This window comes from Cheilinus undulatus, linkage group 9 (assembly GCF_018320785.1).
Source record: "Cheilinus undulatus linkage group 9, ASM1832078v1, whole genome shotgun sequence".
Taxonomy (NCBI): domain Eukaryota; kingdom Metazoa; phylum Chordata; class Actinopteri; order Labriformes; family Labridae; genus Cheilinus; species Cheilinus undulatus.
The window spans coordinates 49,098,650-49,117,985 of record NC_054873.1 but is presented as its reverse complement, the minus strand read 5'-3'; the positions used below and the strand labels follow the sequence as shown (position 1 = coordinate 49,117,985).

General features: G+C 39.9%; 1 protein-coding gene across 7 annotated transcripts in view; it reads right to left on the bottom strand.

Annotated features, from left to right (window-relative positions):
* Window positions 1–19,336, bottom strand: part of fgd4a (FYVE, RhoGEF and PH domain containing 4a) — a 139,853-nt gene that overhangs the window by 37,307 nt on the left and 83,210 nt on the right. For 5 of the 7 annotated variants that reach the window (XM_041795388.1, XM_041795391.1, XM_041795389.1 and 2 more), the window contains exon 2: window positions 18,281–18,364. In XM_041795388.1, coding sequence (XP_041651322.1) covers window positions 18,281–18,364 — 84 coding nt within the window. Of the gene's footprint in view, window positions 1–7,540; window positions 8,461–10,575; window positions 11,776–18,280; window positions 18,365–19,336 lie in introns of those variants that run through there. The other 2 variants (XM_041795392.1, XM_041795393.1) reach the window with 2 other exon arrangements.

The following is a 19,336-nucleotide window of genomic DNA, read 5'->3' as shown; positions in this document are numbered from 1 at the left end:
GATCAGCCTTTAATGAAGAGACCCTTAAACCCAACAATGCTCTTTTTATTGTTCTTTTATATCCACCTAAAATATGAACATCTGGTACATTCAGACACTCGCTGTGCTTTAAAGGGAGAATGCATGCCCTGCACAATGGCTAATTTTATTATTATTATCATATTATTGTTAATTATTATATTATTACCATTATATATTGTTATCACAATTACTGACCAGCTCATTTTATATCGTGAGTTTAAATAGTGTGATAGTGTGAACAGAAACAATGAGGGAAGATTTAATGGCATTGCATTTTTTGTTCCAGTATCTGATATGCAAAAACATTTATTAACGAAAACATTTCAGTCAAATATGTGAAGGACAATTTTTACTATGGGTATAGACCAAGAGTCACTGCTGATATAGGCTGATATTTACAGCTGATATAGGCCAATATTTACCAATGATATAGGCTGATATTTACAGCTGATATAGGCCGATATTTACAGCTGATATAGGCCGATATTTACAGCTGATATAGGCTGATATTTACAGCTGATATAGGCTGATATTTACAGCTGATATAGACAAATATTTACAGCTGATATAGGCCAATATTTACAGCTGATATAGACAAATATTTACAGCTGATATAGACAAATATTTACAGCTGATATAGGCTGATATTTACAGCTGATATAGGCCAATATTTACAGCTGATATAAGCCAATATTTACAGCTGATATAGTCTGATATTTACAGCTGATATAGGCTGATATTTACAGCTGATATAGACAAATATTTACAGCTGATATAGGCCAATATTTACTGCTGATATAGACAAATATTTACAGCTGATATAGTCTGATATTTACAGCTGATACAGTCAAATATTTATAGCTGATATAGGCCAATATTTACCAATGATATAGGCTGATATTTACAGCTGATATAGGCCAATATTTACAGCTGATATAGGCTGATATTTACAGCTGATCAAGACAAATATTTACAGCTGATATAGGCCAATGTTTACAGCTGATATAGACAAATGTTTACAGCTGATATAGGCTGATATTTACAGCTGATATAGGCTGATATTTACAGCTGATATAGGCCAATATTTACCAATGATATAGGCTGATATTTACAGCTGATATAGGCCGATATTTACAGCTGATATAGGCTGATATTTACAGCTGATATAGGCTGATATTTACAGCTGATATAGGCTGATATTTACAGCTGATATAGACAAATATTTACAGCTGATATAGGCCAATATTTACAGCTGATATAGACAAATATTTACAGCTGATATAGGCTGATATTTACAGCTGATATAGGCCAATATTTACAGCTGATATAAGCCAATATTTACAGCTGATATAGTCTGATATTTACAGCTGATATAGGCTGATATTTACAGCTGATATAGACAAATATTTACAGCTGATATAGGCCAATATTTACAGCTGATATAGACAAATATTTACAGCTGATATAGTCTGATATTTACAGCTGATACAGTCAAATATTTATAGCTGATATAGGCCAATATTTACCAATGATATAGGCTGATATTTACAGCTGATATAGGCCAATATTTACCAATGATATAGGCTGATATTTACAGCTGATCAAGACAAATATTTACAGCTGATATAGGCCAATGTTTACAGCTGATATAGACAAATGTTTACAGCTGATATAGGCTGATATTTACAGCCGATACAGACAAATATTTACAGCTGATATAGGCCGATATTTACAGCTGATATAGGCCAATATTTACAGCTGATATAGACAAATGTTTACATCTGATATAGGCTGATATTTACAGCTGATAGAGACCAATATTTACAGCTGATATAGGCCGATATTTACCAATGATATAGGCTGATATTTACAGCTGATATAGGCCAATATTTACTGCTACTATAAGCCAATATATACAGCTGATACAGACTGATATTTACAACTGATATAGGCCGTTTTTTTTGGCTGATATTGGCCAATATTTACAGCTGACATAGGCTGATATTTACAGCTGATATAGGCTGATATTCACAGCTGATCAAGGCCAATATTTACAGCTGACATAGGCTGATGTTTACAGCTGATATAGGCCAACATTTACAGCTGACATAGGCAAATATTTACAGCTGATATAGGCTGATATTTACAGCTGATCAAGGCCAATATTTACAGCTGACATAGGCTGATATTTACAGCTGATATAGGCTGATATTTACAGCTGATACAGGCAAATATTTACAGCTGACATAGGCTGATATCTACAGCTGATATAGACAAATATTTACAGCTGACATAGGCAGATATTAACAGCTGATACAGGCAAATATTTACAGCTGACATAGGCTGATATCTACAGCTGATATAGGCTGATATTAACAGGTGATATAGGCCATAGTTTACAGCTTACATAGGCTGATATTTACAGCTGATATAGGCCATTTTTGTACAGCTGACATAGGCAGATATTTACAGGTGATATAGGCTGATATTTACAGCTGATATAGGCCATTTTTTAGCTGACATAGGCTGATATTAACAGGTGATATAAGCTGATATTTACAGCTGATATAGGCCATTTTTTAGCTGACATAGGCAGATATTAACAGGTGATATAGGCTGATATTTACTGCTGATATAGGCTGATATTAACAGGTGATATAGGCTGGTTTTTACAGCTGATATAGGTACAGCTAATTTCTGCTGGATATCAAGCTGATAATAGCCTCAATTAAAGGTAGAAAAAGCTGAACGTGATGCAGCAGCGGATCAGTTTATGCCTCCTTATGTTCTGATGTCATATCTTGTGTTTTAATGATAGTGAACACAAGTATGGCATGATGTGTTGTGACAAGATAGAGTTCATGTAGACCATATTCTAGGTATTGTCCCGTACACTCAGGACTACGTCACCTTTTTCTGAGCTTCTGTCTGAAACTTTGACTCCGAAACACATCCAGTTCTGTTACAGTAAATAAAGGAAAAACTCGACTTCCTTTCCCAGAAGCAGAGATAGACAGTGGGCAGGAACTGCTGCTGCTCTGGGTAACACGCCCTTTCTGGCATCTTCTCATTAAATCTGGCTTGGCATGAGTGTCAGACTGCTGTGTATAGTAATTTAGTAGAAGCAAAGTGCCACCCAGCAGCAGCACTCTGACTCTCCTCCTCATGTGAGTGACGGTGGAGGAGCCCTGCTGTCTGTCTGGGTTTCTGGCTGTGCACTCATCCAGGTAAATATTACAACATTACACATCTTTAATCCCACTGATGATAGTGTGGCATTAATTCCACTTTACCTACATGATCTCCTCTACAGAACACCCTGAAACACTGCTGAAACACTGTAGCAGCCCTGAAGTGAGAAACTGATGACTCAAACTGAGAGGAGACCTTTAACTCTGTTCTCATTGGAGGATGGGGAGCCTGCAGCTATCACAAGCAGCGCTTTCTCTTTCTGAAGATGCAAAATTTATCGTACTACTGAGTGGACTGAGCCTGAAGGCACCGGACTCGCTCTCAATAAATAAAAAAACTGCAAAGCGAGGGGGAAAGAAGAAATATTCCAACAAAGGTCGACAGTACCAAGATAAATCAGAAGGACTGGAACAAAATGATGCTTTGAAAAGCAGCAAAAATCTTTAGGATTCAAAGATTCAAGATGAAATTTAATATCCTAACTGCTGTTGCAGCTCTATTTCACACGTGATTTTTACTAGTACTGTATCGTATTCTGGTACCGTGACAGTCCTAGAGTGTTATGTATACCGTGTGGTCAATGTTGGGATGGTAGTACTCCATTTAAGACATGCCATCCATCCTCTTCTACAACCCCACAGCTCTGCCACGACTCAGCAGCAGCGGAGCGGGTTCACCACAGACCGGCACAGAGGCTGCAGGAATGTCTCACACAGACACAGATATCTTTATACTGCAACAAAAAAACAAACCATGTCCTGAAATAGTGAATCATCCCAGCTTGTGTCTGAAATAGTTTGAGAGTAAACCATCAGCTCCTGATGACTCAAATACATGCTGATGAAACTACGATTCTGTCCACTCATGCTCTTGTGAGAATCATGACTATTGACTTTTAAAGCTCCTGTCCTGCACTGACTCAGTCGTTATGAGGCTAACTCTGCTGGCCTGGTACAGTGAGGGTTATCTAGAGTCAGATTTTAGTATTTAGACACAACAGATGACATGGACGTGTGCATGAATGATAAAAATACCACTCTGCCCCCTGCTGGACCCAGCATGGTACATTTGCAGCACCTAGGCCACCTGATATATGCTGATAATTTCGTCAACCTAAACTATGACTAAAACTATTTATGGACAATCTTTTTTTTCCATGACAAAAACTAGACTAAGACTAACAAAAATAGATCCGTGATGACTAAAACCGAGAAAAACTAAGTTTAGTTTTTGTCAAGATGACTAAAATGTAATTTAGTTTTGATCGGACATTCTAAATCAGTGATATTTCTCCACTGTGGTTAAATCTGTCAAAAACAATGCAGCTGTTACCCATTCTACCTCTCAGCTGTAGAAAGCATGTTACACTGCCTTGGCCCTGGCAGCGATCAGAGGTCTGCTTTTGTGGAACAGATGCTCATGTATGAGCACAAGCACAGACTGAATCTGGCCAAAACAAATGGAGTGATATCTGTAAAGTGGAGAAGATGATTTCAGTCTTGACATGCATCACTAATCCGATCACCTGACAAACATCTGATCATTCAAATCTGTGGGGAGCGGCGAGCTCAGAGCCTGGGCTGGAGGTGTCCGACTGAACTTAAACAAGCTGGCAAAGTTGCATTTATGTTCTCTGTTGTTCTCAGCGGTGCTGACTCTGAGTCAGATTCCTGTTAGCCAAAGCTTGTATGATAACGTGATGATTTATGTGGAAGAGGCATCAGGGCTGGAATGCTGTCAATCAGGAAGCTAGCCGACCGAAGAAGGAACCAACAAACACAACCATGGTGATGATAACAAACGTGAAGTATAATGTTGGATGGACGTCAGAAAAGAATTGATCTGTATTAGATGAATAATTTAAAATGACCAGCTGCTTACTGGGTTGGTAGCCCTGACATAGATTGAGGCTATTATGGTATTGTTCAACAGTTTGGCTCTTTGGTTGAGCAGGGCCCAGTAACACTGCTCTACAGAGAGAATGGGCACACATTCCCACGTTACAGTACCTGTTGGGGTAACGGTCTGGCACGTCTAAAGCAGGCAGCTAACAAATAGCCACAGTTGACCACAGTTTTTAAATCTGTTCTCTTCAGAGGGTCAACTTTCACCTCAGAAATGACCCATTAATCAGTTTGTTCCCTACTCTTGTACAGTTAGCTTCAACTGTCAACCTTTATTTTTTTGTTTCTATATTTCCATTGCCCTCATTTGCAATTTTTCCTCCTTTATTGCCACTTTTAATCTATTATTACAGCTTTTTAAGTCCAAGTTTTCCACTTCTTTTGTCCCTTTTTGCCAGTTTTTCCTCATTTGTCCTGCTTTTTGCTATTTTTTCCCACTTTTTTGGCCCTTATCACCCATTTAAGCTGCCTTTTTCCATTGAATGCCACTTTTTCCCATTTTCGCCCATTTTAGTCTCTTTTCACTCACTTTTTTGCCACATTTTTACCTTTTTTTGGCCAGTTTTACCACCTGTAACTTATTTTTTAATCAATTTTGCCACTTTTTTTGCCAGTTTTTGCCAGTTTTGCCACTTTTTGTCTATTTAAGTCTATTTTCACTTGTTTTTTGCTAAACTTTTACACTTTTTTGACCAGTTTTGCCACCTCTAACCCATTTTTTGTCATCATTTTTTGCCATTTTTGCCTCTTTTATCCCACTTTTTCCTATTTTCAAATTTTCCAATTTTTTTGCCATTTTTTTTGCCCCTTCTTGCATATTTAAGATGCCTTTTTCCATTTTTACCACTTTTTCTCATTTAAGTTTATCATTTTGGCCACATTTTTACCCTTTATTGGCCAATTTTACCACCTGTAACTCATTTTTTAATCATTTCTGACTCTATGTCTCCATATTTTTGCCATTTTCCAACATTTTTTGCCTCTTTAATCCTGCTTTCTTCTTTACTCATTTTTTTTTGCCACATTTTACAATTTTTGACCATTTTTACCACCTGTTACTCATCATTTAATCAATTTTGCCACATTTTCTCACCATTTTTGCCAACTTTCACCCATTTTTTGCCACTTCTCTGTCGTTTTTGGACCATTTTACCACTTTAACTTACTTTTATTGCCACTTTAACCCATTCTCGCCACTTTTCACCACTTAGATTGAGGCTATTATGGTATTTTTCAACAGTTTGGCTCTTAGGTTGAGCAGGGCTCAGTAACACTGCTCTACAGAATGAATGGGCACACATTCCCACGTTACAGTCCCTGCTGGGGTAACGGTCAGCATGTGTATAGTGGGCAGCTAAAAAATAGCCACAGTTGACCACAGTATTAAAATCTTTAAGTGTGTGAGAGAATAACTATGGACAAAAGCCTCATAAAACAAGCCCACTTCAAAAACCACCAACCATCCCTGTAAGTCTGGTGGTCTCCCACAGACAGCTGAGGATAAGTTATAGAAGCTCGCCATTCACAGGGTTAAAGAAAGGCTCGAAGATGCTTTTAACAAAGTATCTAAAAACACCTTGAAACCATTGAGCTGCAAAGTCAGAGTGGTTTTTCTGGGCAGTAAGAGCAGACGTAGATAAAAGTCCTTCTGTTTCCAGTCAGCCTTTCAGTCAGACTTTATTTAGAGAAGGTTCTAGATGTCTCTAACATGACGTTTAATATACCTCAGTGACAGCAGGCCTGCCTGACTCGTCTTTTTACATGTCCCTCGTGTCACTGCTCCTCTCCTTCCAAACCCCGCAGGCTAAATGTGAGCTGAAAACAAAGGACACACCTGTCTGAGTGAGGCAATGCGACTCCACCCTGAGAGAAGCTCGGGACAGCAGGAGGAGTTTCTGCTTCGAAACTCTTTATGATCTGTCGCTGTCGCCCCAAAGGCAGCGTATTCATATCAAAAAGAATGACTGAGAGGGATTTTTACTCATTCTGCTTCTTCTTCATTAATTGGCTGGCTTATGGGTGACTTTTTACACTCCTGCACGGCTACAGCAATGTCAGAAATCATTTAGAGAGGAGGGATAGTAAGGATGTGAAAGAGTTAACAGCATCAGCCTGAAACCTGAAGTACAAAAGGGCAGAAAACATGAAGTGCAGAGGTTCGAGCTTGTTTACAGGAGAGGGCGAGTTATTTTATCACAGATTCATCCGCTCTGAGAGGGTAAACATTGCATCAGCAGATAAAGAGGTCGACACAAGAGCATGCCAGCAGGTTCTAGTCATATCCAATGACTCGTCTGTTAAAAGTCAGCAAAAATCAAAGATTAAACAGGTAGTTTAACAAGAGGTGAGACAAGCCAGCTCAGCGTTACAGAGGGATGAAGTCTAATGTTCTATCATGTTAGAAATCCCAGTGATCGACTCACCCGGCGCTCCACAGATGGGAAACAGTGGTAGAGTGTTTCCTCAGAAGAGACCACGCTGTGAGAGTCTCCCAGAAGAGCGCCGAGTTTAGCCTCTCTGAGATCTTCCCAGGCCGCTCAGTGAATCAGCTCGACGAGGAAACTCACAGAGCGTGCTACATGACTCCTCCTTCACTCTCTCTCTCTCTCTCACACACACACACACACACACACTCCCTCTTTAAGTGGCTTTTAAAAAGCCACATACATGCAGAGGTTTACAGCAGCTCTGCAGCAGACGGGATCTGCATGTTTGGACTTTAAAAGCTACAAATATAAACCAGGGCAGCTTCACATTCCTGCAGCGTGTGACTGAAACATGCAGAACAAACAGGAGATAAACAACGGGGAAAGAAGTGAAGGCATTCGTTCCTAGTGTTTGTATCATTGCAAAGATTACAGATCCAGGGGCACTGCAAGGATCTGAATATCCCTCAGAGCCCCACTGAACAAACACACCTCCATGATCCAAACACCTGTTTTATACTTCCATAACTAGAAGTTTGAGTTGAAACCTACATGAACAAGAAGGTAAGAAGCACAAATAAGCAGAGAGCTTCACAACCTCTGCCTGAAATCTCTTTAAAAGTCACTTTAAAACTCTCTGGCCTTAAATGTAAGAAAGTTATTATTTGTCTGGTTTAAGTTACACTCTGCCAAAAAGACATGGAGAAAAACAGACTCTATTAGTGTTTACATTAGATCATAAATAATGGATTCACTTCATGCATGCAACTTTCCTGTTGTTTTAAACAGCTTGACTATTTCATATATTTAAGGGCTGAAACACCCAATCATTTTATTTTGGATATCTGGGCATGTTAACAATACCAGCTGGATGTATATCTTCTACAGCTAAAGCCTATCCCAGCTGTCGTAGGGTGAGAGACGGGGTACACCCTGGACTGGTTGCCAGTCAGTCACAGAGCTGTAATATAGAGACAGACAACCAGGCACGCTCACACTCACACCTACGGACAATTTAGAGTCACCTATGAGCGTGTCTTTGGTGTCGGGAGGAAGCCGGAGTACCCAGAGAGAACATGCAAACTCCAAACAGAAAGGCCCTGACCGCTTTGAGGCAACAGCACTAACTCTTCTACGTAGAAATAATTTACCTAATTTTTATTTTTCATCATAAACAAGTGATTTAACTTTGCAATACGTGACTGATCTCTGCATTTAAACAAACACGGTGCAGCTCTGCTCCACTGAAGGCACAAACAAACTGAAGAGAGGATATCAGGCTGAATTTCAGATTTAAAAACTATAAAGTCAGAGGTGAGCTGGACGAAACAAAGGCCACATGCAGGTAAAACATTAATTTAAATACTTCTAATTTGAGGTCCATTTTCTTCTTTTTTAAACTTCTTTTTACTGGGGTTTGTGTTTTCAAAACAATGCAGAAAATGATACACAAATGTATGGTTTCAAACATCTCATTACTCTGGAAAAAAAACAATAAAAACAATAATAATCATACCGTGGTACAGTTATACCCGGTCCACCAGACCATCTCATATTTTTATTCTAACTGGCCCACTGATCTGCAGATTTCCTCCAGTTTAAAAATGAAAACCTTACCCTGAAGATTTAAAATAGCCTTGTTCCGTCATAAAAATAAGAAAAAGTTAAAATTATTAGATAAAAAATCAGTAATGTGGGAAAATTAATTTCTGTCTTCATTTCATATTCTTGATTTTACATCTCACAGTTATCAGGCAAAGTTATGGTTTTGGTTTTTTATTTCTTATTTTGACCTTTTCAATTTACATTTTTGACTTTTGCTCTTATTTTTATCGTTTTCGATCTTCAATTTTAAAAAATCAAAGTACTCTTTTGACATTTAAACTCACAATTTGATTTCATTTTCTCATATTTTGATCTTTTTGGCTCCTTACTTTGACTTTTATCTCATAATTTGCCTTTTGTATCCTCAATTTTAAATTCTAAGTAACATTTTGACCTGTGAAACTCACAATGATTTTTTTTTCACACGCTTTGACATTTTTAACCAATAATTTTGAAATTTATCTCATATTTTGACTTTTAAAACTCATGAGTTCAAATTTGTATTTCATGTTTTGACCTTAAAAATCATGAATTAACTTTCTTTTTTTATATTTGCCTTTTAAAACATGATTTTGACTTTAAATGCCTTTCAAGGTAATAAGTTTGAATTTTTATCTCAGATTTTGAGCCTTTAAACTTACCATTTTTACCTTTTTTAAATCTCAAAAATCATTTATCATCAGTGCTGAGGCTTTTTTCCACCCATAATTCATTGCTGGTGAAAATGAGATTGACAGTCTATGGTTAAATGTTGACCCTGTTCGGCCCTCAGGTTGGACCCAAATTCAGAATTGGACCCCTGCTGTGATTGAGTTTGTGACCCCTGCTCTAGGAAATTAAAACTGTAGGATAAAGAAGTAAAAGCTTGTGTTGGCTGAAAAAGGATGACTTTTTTGCTCCTTTATCACGACAGTATCAGCTGATCTCTAAGATGAAAAAGACAATCAAATCTGCAGCAGGACACCTGATTAAAGAATCCCTGAAGAGACGGGATCTAATAATCTTTCCTGTAATAAACATTTAACAGAAACATCAGCACCAGATGGACCGGCTCACTTATATAACCGCCGCTGAACTTCTCATTCTGTTGAGGCTTGGTATCAGTCAGTTCCCCTGATCAATGATTAACAAACACCACCCTACAGAGCAGCTCCATCATGTGATTACTGAGATCTAAATGAAGCCCTGAGGCTGTGATGTTTCATTCTCAAACACCGTCCCACCAAGTCCTCGTCCTCAGGCTCATTTTTAGAGCAAACATTTTAGAAGTTAAAACGAGATCAGTGGGGACAGAAAGTCGGCACTAACTAGGGAGAAAGGATGTGAAACGTGCATCAGCTGAGTTTCCTCAAAAACTGAAATAAAATTTAAGTTAACTTAGAAATGAAACAAAGCTCCAATTAAAGGTTAGTTAAACTGAGATCTACCTTTTGCAGAAGTCACCTCAGGGAACTGCAACCAAAGCGGGTCCATGTTTTGTTGTTCTCCTGTGAGCAGAGCTGCTCTGCTCGGTGTTCATTCATCAGCATTAATGCTAATCTGAATTATATAGTTCAACTTTGAGCCATCAGACAGCCACAAAACAAAAGACACACCTAAACCCACACAGGAAGTCTTCATTTACTGACAGCTGTGATGTGACATTAATAGCTCTAGTCATCTTGATCTCTGTCCACACATTAGAGTGGTTCATGTGTGAGCAGGTTTAGGGTGTGAATGTTCGTACACATGGTGCACACATTGTCAAACTCCTGCATGCTCTCTGACAGCCTTTATGTAACAGCACAGTAGTATAGAAAGGAATGACAGGTATTATTTTTCTCTCACAGTAAACCGGTCTGACTGGCAGAAATTCCTCTCGATGCATTCCTTCCAAATCAGTCACCTGCAGCACTGCAGAGGATCCTGCACAGCTGTAATCAGAATCAAATGTTCAGAGATCTCTGCAAAGACTTTTATGTGCAAATGATTAATGCAGCATGGGGAACACCCCTGAAAAGTTGCACAACAGGGACCAAAGGTGCACTCTCATGCTTCCCGGTGCAGATTTGTGTTCTGCAGCCTTGTTGTAAGCAGGGTCTCTGCAGTAAAGAACTGAAATCTGCATAGGACGTTCATCCTCTGACCTCAAACACCAACTGCATTAAAAAGAAATCCAGGGAATGTGCCGGCATGCTGCCAGGCTCTAATCTGATTAAATTTCTGCCCTCATTTGGTTCTGATAATTGATGTTAAAGTTGACCTAATGTGTAGCTGCAGAAATGCTCTCTTATTGAAAGCTCATCCACTGCCATGATCCCTTGTTTCTACCACAGGAAGTCCTCTTCCATCATGTTTAGAGGACCTTCCATTGTATATTACTGTTACGCCCCGAAGGTTGCTCTCCTAACTGAGTGAGTAACTTCACCAATGGTGCAAAAGTGTCTAATGTCCAAAGGCATTCTGGGAAAACTCTAGGCTAAGGAATGACTGTCAAATAATCGCAGTACAATAACAAAAATATTTCTATAAACTCTGAAAAAAATAGAGCTGAAATAGCAGTTCTGTTTTTTTTTAGTTAATGTAACTCATTTTTTAAAAAACTTTCTAGTGTTTGGTCTCACCCATAATTTCCACATACTCTGGCAGTGCTGCGCTGCAGTCTTCAGCGCTGCCGTTTTGTTCCTATCAGAGGCGAGTGACCTTGCACTCTGGAAGCGTGTCTATAGTGCTGTGCAATGCTGCATGGGAATAGCAGATTGCTGTGCCTTTTTGGGGCTGGTTTGCACTCGTTTTGACATGATTCTATGATTTTATTGCTTCCACCATGGGTGAGTACATTATGAAGCTAAATATTTAACACTAGCTAAAAAAAAAAATCTGTGGTTTGATCACAAATTCTGTGGCTTTTTACATCAAAATCTCCTTGTCAATGACCCACTGACCTCCCGATGACTGTTTGCTCATGCTGCAGGATGAGACGTAATGTTGATATTGTGTTGATTTATAATCCAGAGTTTGTTCAGTGTGTTGTATTTTGAATTTGACCAAATACTTTACACCAGGGCTGCACGGCGGTACAGGGGTTAGCGCTGTTGCCTCACAGAAAGAAGGTCCCTGGTTCGCTTCCCGGTCAGGACCTTTCTGTGCAGAGTTTGCATGTTCTCCCCGTGCACACGTGGGTTCTCTCCGTGTACTCCGGCTTCCTCCCACCAACAAAAACATGCTCATTAGGTTAACTGGTGACTCTAAATTGGCCTTAGGTGTGATTGTGAGCGTGTCTGGTTGTCTGCCTCTATATGTCAGCCCTGTGATTGACTGGTGACCAGTCCAGGGTGTATCCCACCTCTCACCCAATGACAGCTGGGCTAGGCTGAGAGGGGGTCTCCAGTTGACCTAAAAAAACCAAAAATACATTTTTTAACTTACACTGTTGCCACTTTACACCAATTTTTTCATTTTTTTTACCCCTCACATTTTTACTCTTTATGTCAGTGTTAAAATTTTTCCACGACTTTTTTCTGCCTGTTTTTGCCACTTCTAAACCAATTCTTGCCACTTAGCCTTAATGTTGCCTCTGTTGACCCATTATTGCCACTATTAACCCCTTTTAACCACTTTTTACACCTAGATTATCCCATTTTAACAACAGTTCACTATTTGATATGCCTATTTTTGCTAGTTTAACCAATTTCTGCCTATTTTTTCTTTCTCAGTTAGCCCTTTTTGCCAGGGTTTTTATATTTTTCATCCCATTTCACCACATTTCAACCCATTTTTTGCCAATTTTAAGCCATTACAACCACATTTTAAACCCTTTTTACCACGATTTATTCCCCTTTTTTGCCACTGGACAACAGATTTGGCCGGGCCCCTGAAAATCCCAAAGAATGGGCCCTTAACAATTGTGATTTAGCACCACTACTAACTCATTTTAACCCCTTTTGCCTCTTTAACCCAATTTTTGCCACTTTTACCCATTTAAACAACTTTTCCTGCATGTTTTATCCCCTTTGTGCCACTATTTTATCATTTTTTTTGCAATTTTTTATCATTTTTTTCCCATTTTAAACCCATGTTTATTACTTTTTTTTTAAAACTATTTTTGTCATTTCTAACCAATTCATAATACTTTTTATCCCCTTTTCCCTCTTTAACCAATTTTCAATGCATTTTAACCTCTTTTCACCACTTTATCTGGTCATTTTCGCAGCACATCTGCCAACCTTAACCCTAATTTTAAATACCTACTAATTATGACAGTAAATTTCTGTAAAACAAATCAAATGTTAAGTCGAAAACTCTTTCAATATTAATTGTTTGTGGGATGGATTTAACAGCTGCAGACATTTAAAGGATATTCTTAATACAACAACATCTTCTTCTCCTCCTTTTCTGAATTTAATGATCTGTCAGGGGCCAGACAGGAAGCTTTGGGAGGCCTGATATAGCCCCCGGGCCGCCAGTTGATGATCAGTGTAACAGACCATGGTTTTGCTGGCCCCCAGTTTGGCTGGGCACCAGAAAGCTCTCCCATTTACCCCCCTAATGGGCGGCCTTGTCTGGACATGACTATTCCTGAATGTGCATGACTGTGTTCAGTCACCTTCAGGTAGAGTGGGGGTCACCGGTCACTGGCACTTTTATTTTGGGGGTTAACAACAGTTGCCAAAATAAACACTGACTGTTATCCTAAGAATCACTATCATACTGTACGGTGTTTGACTCTCTTTGGAATGACTGCAGAAGCACAACAACCAGCAGACACCAAACATCATCTGTATGTAGCAGACAGAGATAGACAGCAGTACAACAGGTGACTGACATGCTGTTGACACTGCAGATCACTCTGACTCATTCACACCAGATTCACACTCTAGAATGAGTCACAGGCACATTCATGCCGCTGTGATATTTTGGCTTCATAACTCATTTTGAGAAGGTATAATCAGGACAAAATGATCCTCATTTTGGTCCATTTTAGGAGGTAATAACAGCACTGCTGCAGATGCAGAACTGGTGCTGTGTGCTGACCTGCACTCCTGTTAGTGTCTACTAAAGGTCAAAGGTCACAGAAGAACTTCCTAGACCTTAATCTGACACATGAACCCTGAGAGTGAGAGTCCCCTCCCCCTTTTATCTGTCAGATAGTCTGTATTTAAATGTCAGTTTTAATGAGCAGAGAGAGAACTTCCCAGCTTTCAGACATCTTTTTATAAATAAATCTTCCTTCCTGCTGCTCTGCTGAAGCAGCAATAATCTCTCTGTCTCAGGATCTCTACTAAACGTTGGCACACAGGGCAGACATCGAGCCTCTCCAGCAGAGTTAAACTCTTCTTTGATGACGTCAATCCAACCCAAAATATGTTCAGACTGTTCTATACATGAGCTTTCAAATGCATGAAATGGATTTCTGCACAGTCCTGAAATGCAAATGCACCGCTGACGCAGTCAAAAAAGCAGAGACGTGACAACAACAGCTGCTTCCCACCTTTCTGACGCAGTTACAACACATAATCTGACACACAAACATAAACCCAATTTCTACCCATTTCTGCTGCCCTACATCACTCAGGGAGATTAGAGAGAGTACTCTCGGTTATGTCTGGGACAGGAAGCGCTCATTGTGTCCATCAAATTGGCACACACAGCGTGTGTGTGTGCGACAGTGTGACAGAGAACCACCAGGCATGTGGGATAAGCTGTTTCGGTTAAAGTACCCAGACTTTCTTCAGATTAACTCTCCCTCATCCCCTAATCCAAGGGCCAGCGTGAGATTATAACCCCAGTCTGCTCTGAACCAGGAGGAGGGAGGTAAAAATGCTCGGTGGGGGTTTATAAACAAACATAAAGTGGAGTGTGAGGAGGCGAAAGAGAGACAAGATGGACTGGAGAGATGGAGGCCTTATCCTGCAGGGTTTAGACCAGTCTAGGACCCACTCCCTCCTCGATTACTACCACTCACCAAAAATGGTGCATGAAAAGGAAAAGGGTTTGGGTTTCAAACCAAAAATGTCCAACCTATGACCCTGTTTAATCTTTAATTTAGCATCCCGTCTGGGTGAGCAGACTAAAGCTAGTTAGCCTTAATGCTAGGTGTGAATGCACCCTTACAGAGGTGGTCTAGGACAGGGGTTCTCAACCTTTTCAGAAGCCACCCTCAAAATAAAGGTGCCAGAGACCGGGGAGCCCCACTGTTCCTTAAGGTGGCTGGACACACCCATGCACATCCAAGAATAGCCATACAGACAGGGCCGCCCATTATGGGGGAAAATGGGAGAGCTTTCTGGGGCCCAGCCAAACTGGGGGCCAGCAAAACCATGGTCCATTTTAAAGTTAAGCTGTGTTATTTTATATTTAACCTGAATAATAACCACTCTTATCAAAGAAACTATTTTAATTCATTTGTGCAGTTAAAACGTAAAGCTTTTTCTTAAAAACAGAATTAAAATATGTTAAAAATAGCTAAAATTGGTTAATAACGTCAAAAAATGCAGGAAAAGGTGGTGAAATTGGATTTTAAAAGTAAGAGAAATGAGTTAGAAATGCCAAAAATGAGATGAAAGTGGCAAAAATGGGTATCTTAAGTGGTAAAAGGGGATTAAAAATGGGCTGAAATGGCATTAAAGTGGCAAAAGTAGGTGCAAATTTAGTGAAATGGGCAAAAAACGGTTAGCTGAGGCAGAAATAGTCAGAAACTGGCAAAAATGGGCTTATCAAATTGTAAAATGTGGCTTATAAAGTTGTAAAAGGGGGCGCAGGTGGCCAAGTGGTCAAGGCGCGCCCCATGTACGCGGACGGCCCGGGTTCAAATCCGGCCTGAGGCCCTTCACAGCATGTCTCGCCCCCACTCTTGTCCTTGTTTCCGATTCTATCCACTATCTTCCTCTATCAAATAAAGGCACAAAAAAGCCAAAAATAAACCTTTAAAAAAAAGTGGTAAAAGGAGTTAATAGAGGCAATAATGTGTCAAAAGAGCCAAAATAGGCAGAAAGTTGCAGGATTTGGTTTAGAAGTGGCAAAAACAGGCAGAAAAAAGGGGAAAGGGTTTAAAATGGACAAAAAATGGGTTTTAAGTTGCAAAAATGCATTATAGTTTGTAAAGTTGGTAGGAAAATGTAATGAAAATGGGTTAAAATTTGGCAAAATTGGTGTACAGTGGCAACAGTGTAATTTAAAAAAATGTTAGTAGTTTTTTAAGGCATCTGGAGACCCCCTCTCAGAGTCTCACAACCTCCAATGGGGTCCTTACCCCAGTGTTGCAAACCCCTGGTCTAGGAGGCCTTCACCCACACTGGCTGTGGCAGTGAGAACTCTCATGTGTCCTTGGTAGCATTAAAGACTAGGAGGGAGAACAATGCTGCCTTCCTCTGGATGGAAAGGAAGATGTGACATCCCGTCACTCCAAAGGGAAGTCATGAAATAACTCGTCTGAAGAAGTTAACTACTTGAATGTCCTGTTGACATCTTATTTCTCAATCCTTTATGATACTGAGATGGATTTTATTAAGCAGTGCTAAATTTAGAACGCTTATTTTCTGTAAAAGTATCACTTCAGCCACCATTTTTGCACCGGCATCCTTTAAAAAGTACTGAAACATAAACTGTCCAGTTCACCGATCATCTAAATATGAAACAACACCACCATCAGCTCTGACAGGCGGATCCACTGCAGCCTGAGCATCACTCTCTCTGAGCAGAAGCAGACCCTCCTCCACACATCCACAATATTTAATGTGTAAACTGAGATGAACTGTTTAATCCACCTGTGCAGGTAGCTGGCATGTAAGAGTATCTGGTTTTCTTTCAGAGTTCTCCTGGAAGTGAAACAGGGTTTCTCAGAACTGGAAAGCAGGCATGTCCTGCTTTCTGAAAACATATGCATGAACAAACAGAAACCAGGGTGCTCAAGTCCCTGGAAACAGTTGCTGATTAAATTATTCTACTCCTAAAGAAGATCAGATTTGACTAAAAGCGCTCTGAAAATTACCCAGGATGGACAAACCTACTGAGATTGTGATGCAGTTATGTTTAGGGGGTCAAATGAGTGATTTTCAATAGTTGCTGGGATTTCTCCCACCTGTATGCAGCTGGTCTGACACCTGTGGGTGCAGCCACACAAAGCGTTAATTCCACTTGGTATCCAAAATACCAAAATGGATGTGAATCCATGTTAATGCATTGTCTAAACAGGGGGTTAATGGATCATTATTGCAAGACATAAAGAGCGTTTCAGTGAAACTTCTGCAGGGTTCATCAAGATTCAAACATGTAAGTGTTCACGCTGTTACCAGATAAATACTCAACAGACTTGTTTTATAAAGAATATGTCATCAGTAGCACTTTTTTTCCACACATTTCTCCAAGATCCCCTGAAAACAGCTCAGTGACCCATTTTTGGTCCCAGCCCACCAGTTGAGAACCTCTGCTTTAGACAGTCAGGTAAAGGAGGGAAGGAGGAGAGAGGGCATGATGACACTGATGAGAAATAAGGAGACAGGCAGATAAAAAGCAAGATGAAAAAAGGCGAACGGACTGAGGGATTTTAGGTCAGAATGAGATTGTGCACCTGAAGGAGGGGAAATGAGAAAGAGTGAAAAAAGATACCAGAACCTAGGGGGGCTGCAGGACGGCACCCATTCATCACAGAGACACAGAGAAACTAGTTGGTATAAAAATAGAGCTGGAGACCTTCCTGTCACAGCCCTGCCTGCAGAGCAGTGAGCTGCAGGAAGAAGTGATGCTTCACAGCATCAGCCCTCTGCAAACCAGCCAGTCTTCATGTCCTGTTACTGCAGCACAAGACTGCAGAAGATTTGAGACTTTCAACTCTCAGCTTAATACTGATCTCAAAAACACACCGCCCTCCCGCTGTGCATCAGAGGAGGTGACTGTCAAGTAACAAAGCTTTGCATCTTAATTTGGCCTGTAGCAGCGCTGCCTCCCACATGTAACAAGAAGAGGATCAAAAAATGGACTCTGAGTCAACAACAGCGAGAACAGAGATAGGCAGGAAACCACAACAAGAGAAAACATCTCTTCCACAAGATGTCTATAAATACCCCTTAGACCTCTCATTGACCATGAAATAATTTTTAAAAAGCTGCATGAAAGAGAAAGAGCTTCAAGATGAGTGAAGATCACGCTGCTTACGTCTGGAGTGCTCGATCTTCACCGCCACGCAGGCCCCCTCATCTGGCCTCTTGGACTGCAGACAGCCAGCTTTGCCTTTCTTCTCTGCAATGACAAAACAAAATATTCAGGGCATGATTTCTAAAGGATTGTGCAGCTTTTGCACCAGCTAAACCTGTGCAAATGAGTCAAAAAGATAGTCTAATCAGAAAAGTAAAAGCAAATGGTTTAATGCTACCATAACTGCTCTGCAGAGCAAACAGCATCTCTGCATGATAGTGCAGGTTAGAACCAGCCTTTGGGGAAAATTAGCCCTTTCTAAGCAAAAACAGCTTCACTGCAAAAAGCAACTCATTCACTAACAACGAAGCAAACCATCATGAGGAGTTAAGAGGAAATACAACGGGGCCTCATGTTAGCTTTTAAATGATTTGGATATTTAATAAATGCTATTAAAGCATTTCCTTCCTCATTTTACATCTGTTACACCTCTACATTTGCTCTGTTTCTTCCCTTTTTAGATGCAAAGTCTTCTCATTGCAGTAAATTTACTATTACAATGTTTATACCTAATGCTCGTTTTGCAACAATGAAAAATTTTCATTTCACTGTGCAGCTCTGTGTCGCTACACACTTTCCAGTGATCAGGGAAACAATCCAATGGCATGAAAATGCTACATCCAAACCTAAGCTAAGGACAGATGAACAGCCCAAACAGAATTTTATGTTATTCTAGAAATCAAAGATCCTTGGATGAACACTTAAGATCAGGCATCCTCTGGTCGTTGACGTTGGTTGATTTAAAAACAAACAAACAAACAAACAAACAAACAAACAAACAAAAAAAACAGACAAAACGACTTTCTGAGTCATGTCTTTTAGCTTAAATAGAGTTTTATTTTCTTTTGCACTGTGCAAAACATGACCTAAAAGAGTTATTGCTGCATGAAGTGATTTGTCAAAACCCTGAAATACTGCAGTGGCCTCATCACTCTGATCCAGGATGGTAGAAGTCTTGGAGTCGTGTGAGCCCATGAAGGCTGGGCAGATGAATGTGTGAATGACACAATAATTAAC